An 8,269-nucleotide genomic window follows, 5' to 3' on the forward strand; every position below is an offset into this window, starting at 1 on the left:
AGGACTGAGCTGAAGTTTGGAATGGTTTTTGCTAACATTTTCAGCCATATCAAAACATGTGGAGTTTATTTGGTGGCTGCATTAAGAATGGGTGAACATGTTCTGGCTCTTCCTCTCAGTGACATCAGCATATAAGCCAAGTCCAACTGACTGCATCGAGCTGTGATGTCATCCTGTGCACTATGTGTTCCCTGACTGACTGTGATCACAACCAATCCAAGAGCCAATGAAATCTAGCTGGCTACGGATAGTTCTGATGTCAGCTTGACTATTAAATGATACCTGACCTAATGGTATTGCTGATGTGATTGAGGAAGATGATGCAGCAATAAAAAAGGGGGGTGGGAGTGGCAGCAACGTGATGGCAAAGCAACCAAACTACAGCAGCGTCCATGCCTAAAAAAAGGCAACATTTTTCACAACAGAGAGGTATTCCTTTCAACCCCAAGATTCAAAGTAGAACATTCAGAGGAGCCTTAGATCCTACTAGGAAACAATTTATAATCTGTGACATTCTGCCTTACAGTCTGTAAACAATATAGAAACAGAAGCCACACACCTTTTTATGTATGTGAACTCTGTGCACAAAAGGACAAAGATATTCTGTATGTTTTGTATGTCTTCTTTATTGTAGCACTTGCATGAAATCCAAATCCAAAGAAAATTCATCCTGAGAAGACTGCGTGTATAAAACTGTGATTCACCACAAACAATCTTTGCTAAATCATATTTGCTGCTGCCACAGCTGGCTGCCAGTTTATATTAACTGCGTCAACCCAGTTTGCATTTTCTATTAACAACAATGATTACCTACTTCCAGTATTTACCCGGCAGAATTACATATAACCTCAGTGGCTCCACTGCCTTCACACGGGTATGTTGTGAGGATGCAAAATGACCTTTCAGACAACTTTTTCTTCATTACTCCCATTTTTGTAAACTACAGTATCACGAACTGCAATGAAAGGTCACTTCAGTTGTTTCTCTATCTGTTGTCTTCAACTATTATGGTTCTTCTAGGGTAGACCTCAATATCCACAAATATGTAACGATACTCGTATTTTCCACTTTCTGGATTCTGCAAAGAGAGGGGGTGGGAATTAATTTCCTTGCACACACTAACCTAAGCATTAAGATTATGGTTGATGTAGGTCACAGAGGCTGTCATACCTCTTTCACTTCCAGATGAACTGTTCCCTGCTTTCCTTTTTCTGAGCCCTCAATGTAAAACTTTAGGCGCATGTATTTCAGCCCATCTTTTACATACTCAATGTGGCTAAGAAAAAAAAGAGAGGAAAGGTTTTGCTGTAGGCCTTAAATTCAGGCTGCTAGTCTAGGCCCCAAGGTATTTTCCCTTTTACCTTCTTGGCAAGACAAGTGAATATGACACGTGTCAAGTGAGATGAACAGAGTAAGTAACAATCCACAGAGAATGTTAGCAAAAGAGAGCTGGTGCTTCTGTAAGCGATGATTCACAGTTACCTGACCAGTTGTCTTCTCCCGCGGCGCGTTGCTTCACCGTAACCTTTTATGGGTTCACCAAAAACACCTATTACCTAATTAGCAAGGACAGGATAGGGTGCTTAGTAGTTCATCTTCTATCAAACACTAGGTGCACAGTTCCCTCAGTTCAATCAGTAATACTATACAACCTTCTTCAACACATTACCTAGAGAGGTGGCGGTCTCTCTCTCTCTCTCTCTCTCTGGAAATCTTCAAGCAGAAGCTGCACAGCCGTCTGCTGGGAATGGTCTAGTGCCAGATTTTCTGGGCTCAGCTAAGAGTGGATGGCCTACAAGACCCCACCCAACTCTTATGATACACTGAAAGCTCACCCACCATCACTGATCTTTCCCTGAAGCATGCAGCAGCAGGAAATGTTAGAAATGTTCTAAGAAGCATTTCCAGTTAATACAGGGCAGCGGTGCATGGGCTAGTCAGTACCCAATGCAAAGTGAGTGATTGCCCCTCAGAAGATGCCTCAGAATTCTCTGTAATGTGCTAGGGCTCTGTGGTAAGTAGAACATTCAAGACGTGAAAACAAACCTCAGGGTGAGCTCTGCATTTCTCCAGGGCATCTCCATAGATTTTACTGGGGCTGGAGGAAGAGAACAGCTCCTTAAAAATCACATAGAATAAACCACCTGAAATGGAAGAGGAAAAATAAAATGTAGTTGAACTATGAACCTTTCTGCTGAAGTGGTCAGCAATTAAAACAGTGAGGAATATGTTTTCCCCTGTCTCAACAACCTGTGACACTGATGCCGATCACAACCACTATTAAGTAGGTGAAATCTCGCCCAGCTTCTTTCACTGAAAGAGAAAACAAGACCAAAAAAATAAAAATTACGAAACGGTAGTTATACATTATCAGTCTCCTATAGCTCTGTTGGTTAGAGCAAGGTTTTTCAATCTTTTTCCAACCGTGGCCCTCTTCCAACCTTGTTTCCTTCCTGTGCCCCCCTCATGGGCGTAGCCAAGAGGGGCAGCTGCCCCCAGTAAGTAAAAACCAATACAAATCAATACAAATCTGAGGTTCTGCCCCCTAACAAAAATCCTGGCTGCGTCCATGCCCCTCCCCCAACTGGTAGAAAGATAGCTATTTAATTTTTTTTTGTAAATAGAAAATGTTCTATTTAATTTTTTTAATAATTTACACAAAATACAATGACATAAAATGATAGGAACATAATGAAATATTGTTGAAGCAGAAAAACATAGAATCATAGAGGGACCCCGGGGACTAGATATCCTCAGGGTCCCTTCCAATTCTACAATTCTAAGACCTCAATGTCTTATGCACATAGATCCAAAGCTCCTAAATGCTTCCTCTAAAATTGAGACAGATAAAAGACTGAGTCAAAACAGCTTTTGCTTTCAGAATAATGGAACATTAAAAGGATTTTACATCTCTTCTAACCCCTAAAGTCCTCATTCCCGCTCTTTCCATGGGAAATTTAGTGATGGTTTGCTTTCAAGGAACAGCCAGGGTGTTTAACCTGTGCCCCCCCTCCCAATATGTTGTTTGACTCCAACTCCCCTCAGCATCAGCCTGCATAGCCAATGGTAAGAGATGATGGGAACTGTAGCCCCACAACATCTTGGAGGGCCACAGGTTAGCTGAACAGGTTTTGCTTTCACAAGGTCTATTTAGGCTAGATTTCACAAGACTTTCAGTGGCTTTTTAGTACTGATTGAGAGTTATTATTTATGCAACACATATTTAATTTATTATAATTATTATTTAAACAGCTTTTAACAATGGACAAGTGGTGAAACAAGATTTGGAATATCCTATAGGCCCTACTTTTAACTACGGAAGTCTGGCATACCTGCTAAGAAGGAATATGACTACCGATGGGTTGGAGCTTCCCCAAGATCTGTTCTTTAATACCAAAGACTACCAAAAAGACTGGCAGAGGGGACATGAAAGAGATTTAAGAGCCTCAGACTTAAGATCTCCGGGTTGATGGTTTTCCGAGATTGATGGAACTATTGCTAGAGGCCTAAACCGGGGAGGGGAGTTGGTGAAAGAAAATTGGGAATTTAAAATGTATATATTACGATTTGTCTTTTTCTTCTAATGAGAGATGGGAAAATCGTGGAATGGAATTTTTTCTGACCCTAGGGGAAACGTTTCAAGAATAAGTTCAGATATATAAGTTTTAATGAGAAATAAGATTAAATAAAGTAAAAGTGGATGGTTAATTGGTGAAAGAAAGAATGGGAAATTACAGTATAACAAGATAAGATATAAGGATTTGCTGAAATATCTATATGAATTAAAATACAAAGAGGGGAGATGTGAGGAGGTCAAGGAGTTAAGTTAAGAAAGGGAGTTATTTTAAGGTTTAATTTGTTCTTTTGTTTTCTTTTTGTTTTTTGGATTTGTATTCTTTTTTCCTTGTTAGATGTTTTTGCTTTTTTATTTTCCTATTTTTATTTTTTTTCTTGGATATGTTTTGTTTTTATATGTTATGTTTTACTTTGTAACCTTTTAAAATTTGAATAAATATTATTGGGGGAAAAAAACAATGGACAAGTGATATATACATATTTTAATAAAATAAGCAACAAATTATTTCACTTTCATTCTCGAGCAGTACTCGCACAGCTCAGCAGAGAGCTCCAGTGCAGAACTTGAGAATTACTAGAGTGGATACAGTGTTTACAACATTTGTTTTTGATCCAATTTGCGTTGCTTCATGCTCAGGGGCATTGGGCCAACTTGTTCTCTCACCACCGATTCTCTGCTGGTTTCAAACACCAACAGTCTATGACTGTTGTACTCATGATGTAAAGTCATTAAAAATACTTCAGCCATACTTTAATCAATATTGGACCAAATCCTTTTGGACTAGTCAAGGACCCAATTCTAACCTGTCTCCAGCTTCAATGGTCTCCCACCACTCAACCTTTCACATGCTAAGCTAAAGTTGAATAAAGATTGTGGAGAAATCTTCCAAAACAGTTATTTTTTTAAATAAATGCTATAGCCAATTGCATATATAGCAGCCAATTTTATGCCTTCGTTCATTAAATCCAGCCAGGCTTTTAATTTTTATGAAATGCCTTACAAAATAGATTATTGTTCTTATGGTTGAATGGGAAACCCATAAAAATGTAAAAATGATCAATGAAGTGCTTTATGCATAACATTAAAAACTCCAAACATATAAATAATGCAGTGAGCACAATGTATTTAAATGGTAGAACAAATACACTGATATTTACAGGAAGGTTCTGTGAAGAGTTAGGCATGGAATCCTTTGAAATCAAAGGCTTTGCACAGGAAACTCTGCATAAGATTGCTGCCTGAGGAACTCATGAGGCCCAAGCCATAGTCCTGTCACACATTCTAGGTAAAGGTAAAGGGACCCCTGACCATTAGGTCCAGTCGTGGCCGACTCTGGGGTTGCGGCGCTCATCTCGCTTTATTGGCCGAGGGAGCCAGTGTACAGCTTCCGGGTCATGTGGCCAGCATGACTAAGCTGCTTCTGGCGAACCAGAGCAGCGCACGGAAACGCCGTTTACCTTCCCGCTGGAGCGGTACCTATTTATCTACTTGCACTTTGACGTGCTTTCAAACTGCTAGGTTGGCAGGAGCAGGGACCGAGCAACGGGAGCTCACCCCGTCGCGGATATTCAAACCGCCGACCTTCTGATCGGCAAGTCCTAGGCTCTGTGGTTTAACCCACAGCGCCACCTGCGTCCCTGGGTCACACATTCTAATTAGGTGCTAACTGAACATCCAGCATATAAGAGTCTATTTGTAGGGATAAGTGTGCTAGCACTGCTGCCCCTATTGCCATTCCATTTGCTCACCAGGAGTGACACTATGAACTGGGGAACCTCCTGCCGTCATGGAGGCTCCCAGTGGCGGACCCTGGGGTCTCAAATTTCAGCGGTTCCCTGTGCGATGCCAAAATTTGGCACCCCCTGCCTCTTGTGCTCTATTCTAAATCATAGTTGCGGCACCCCCAAGTCTCCGTGCCCACTGCAACCGAAACAATTGCGCTCCCCTAAATCCGTCCCTGAGGCTCGCCACTCATTTTAGAACTCCCTTCCCATATTAACAAATAATCAGAATGCCTGAAGAGCATTATCTGTGCACTAGTTCTGAACGCTGTTGGTGGCATTCAAACCACAATGATTTGCAACTGCTTGAATGTCTAGGTGTTTTCACAGAATAACTTATTTTTTGGAAAGAGAAATAGCTGCAAGGACACTAAACCCAGTATGTAAATAAATAATCACTCCCTGGCTTGCCAGTGGCAAAAAATTATCGGCTATGGTGCAGCAGGTTAGGAAGCTTTGTATGCCCGAGAAGGACTGTTCATCCATATGGCACGAATAACTGACATAGGATCTTGTACATTTATGAGTTATAAGTTCTGATGAAGATTCCATAATTCTGGGGTTCTTGAAAAGAGTTCTGGACTAGTGGGCCTTGCTATGATCCACCAACGCACTTCTTATGTTGTGCTTCTTAAGCACATATTCAAGATCACTTGATTTGTTGTGTGCTAATTGTCAATAGATCTTGGGAACACACTCTAGCTTTGTAAATGTAAAAAAAACTTGTGGATCACAGGGATTCCAGAAAAAAAACATGTGTAGACCACATAATACTGCAATCAGCCCACCATGGTCTTAGAGCATGCACAGACACCCGCTCACTAGGAAGCAATCACAGCCAGCTTGGTGAAAGGACTCCTGAAGCAGAAAATCCCACTTCCACACAAATCTGAGTGCTGAGCAACCTCTATTATAAATCAAACACAGCTAATGATATTGTACCACACTCAGGGTTGTCCCAAGACACTTTGCTCCCTGAGGCAGAACAGCAAATGGTGCCCCCGTCCCAAACCAAGGTGCATGGTATGGTATCCAAGGCTAATCAAGTTATTGGGTCATATGAGACAAAACGCTTACAAGCATCTCTCCCTTAAATGTAAAAATACAATAATAATAAAATAACACTTTGCTGCCTTTCCATGATAGCCAAAATCAGTTGCACAAGGCAGTCTCACTCTGCCTGTCCCATTCATAAAGGGCCTCCAGTCAAACAACTGCCGAACATTGTCTCAGAAACAAATCCCCAAATAATCTGAGATCCCAGTAGAACATCTCTTGATCTCTTGGTTGTGGGTTCAAGCCCCACATTGGGCAAAATATTCCTGCTTTGCAGGGAGTTGTCTAGATGACCCTTGTGGTCTCTTCCAACTCTACAATTCTTTGAGCAGTACTGTACAATCCTAGCTAAGTCTACTCAGATGCAACATCTGCTGAATTCAATGGCGGCTGACTCCCAGGTAAGTAGGGTTAGGACAGCAGTGCAAGTTTTGCAGAATATTTCAGGTTATGGACTGAAAAAACACCACTAGGTTCAACAGAAACACGTCTATATATATATATATGCAGATATACCTAAAAAGTTGGAGAACTGCAGTAGTTTGGGAAACGAATTTTACTTGCCAAGTAATCTTGGCAGTTGCTGGAGCCTCCCGTTCCTTACCTTTCTGAGCAGCTGACAGCGATGCTTCTTCTTTCTGGCCTCTTTGCACAGACACTTGCCTGCCGCTGTTTTCAGTTCTCCCAGCTCTCCGGGCCCCTTCGGGAGTCCAGATGTGTCGCTTTGGGCTCGCAAATGCTGCATCCGGGCGCGGGGCGGATCGCTCGGCTCTCGACCCTTGCCCGAGCCTGATGCACACGCAAGTCCTTAGAAGCGCCTTCCTATGCTGTGCAAGGAGCCCCCACTTCGCGCAGGACCCCAGGAGCTTGCCACTGCAGGGGATTCCTCGCATGAAAGAAAGCATAGCGAGGCGAAGCAAGGCTTCACTCTAGAACCCCAAATACAAGGTCTATCATACACTAAATATGCTCCCGTCCTGTGTAAAGGATCGGATTCATCGTCCCTCAGTTTCCTCTCGATGCAAAATAGCCATACCGTTAGAAAGATACATCTTACCCAAATCTTTCCGTCGGGCTTTTACCTGTTGATGCACTTTTAACAAGCCCAAGGGAGACACGACCCCTTTCACCCGCTGATGGCAGCTATTTGCCCCGCCATTGCGTTTGCAAAGCCCTCTGGGAACTGTAGTTTGCAGGGTAGCAGAGCTGCCCGACTACTCCGGTAAAGTACTACAACTACCACAATGCAAAGCGCCTCGCGCCTAGCCTCGCTGCTCAGAACTACATTGCCGGAAGCCTCCTCCTTCCCGAAAGCGTCTGTCTCTACTGTATGTTGAGCGTACGTGCTCTGGGACCAGTCCACCCTTTATCGTTTGCATAATAAATAAAAGGTTAGGTTCATGCTGCATGCATTGCTCAGAAATAATTATTTGCCCTCTAAGCAGGTTCTGTAAAACTTCATAGGGCTATCTTCAAATAGCCACTAGCCCGCCATCTGGGAAGGTCAGACTCGTGGTGTGCAAGCATTATGTGTGCAGACGTCTGCAAGAAAGACGCGTGCACTACCGTCAACTCAGAATGGCGCAGCTTTCGTGTGCAAGAAGCAAACCTGCATTTGGGCTGCGGATGCTCGCTCACGTGGCAGAATGCCCCCCCCCCCCAAACTGTGCCCGGCATAAGGAAAGCTAGCAATCCTATACATTGATCTAATAAATCAGTTCTACTGAATTCAACGGGGTTTAACTCCCAGGCAACAGGAAATAATCTAGCTGGGTCTTACGGGATTGCGCTGTAAGGATGCCATCCTTTGCACGTTTTGACAACACGCAAGCAAAGCCCCATGAGGGCACAGTGT

The 8,269-nt window shown here is 42.8% G+C and overlaps 1 protein-coding gene across 1 annotated transcript; it reads right to left on the reverse strand.

Annotated features, from left to right (window-relative positions):
* Positions 1-601: 601 nt before the first annotated feature.
* On the reverse strand, positions 602-7,606 carry TIMM21 (translocase of inner mitochondrial membrane 21). The gene is made up of 6 exons (XM_079983009.1): positions 7,019-7,606; positions 2,251-2,313; positions 2,047-2,144; positions 1,483-1,556; positions 1,171-1,276; positions 602-1,078 (listed from the first exon to the last, which is right to left on the reverse strand). The coding sequence occupies exons 1-6, from the start codon at positions 7,317-7,319 to the stop codon at positions 986-988; spliced, it is 735 nt and encodes a 244-aa protein (XP_079839135.1). The 5' UTR covers positions 7,320-7,606; the 3' UTR covers positions 602-985.
* Between the last annotated feature and the right edge of the window lie 663 nt (positions 7,607-8,269).

Source organism: Podarcis cretensis (assembly GCF_951804945.1).
Source record: "Podarcis cretensis genome assembly, chromosome: 7".
NCBI classification, from domain to species: domain Eukaryota; kingdom Metazoa; phylum Chordata; class Lepidosauria; order Squamata; family Lacertidae; genus Podarcis; species Podarcis cretensis.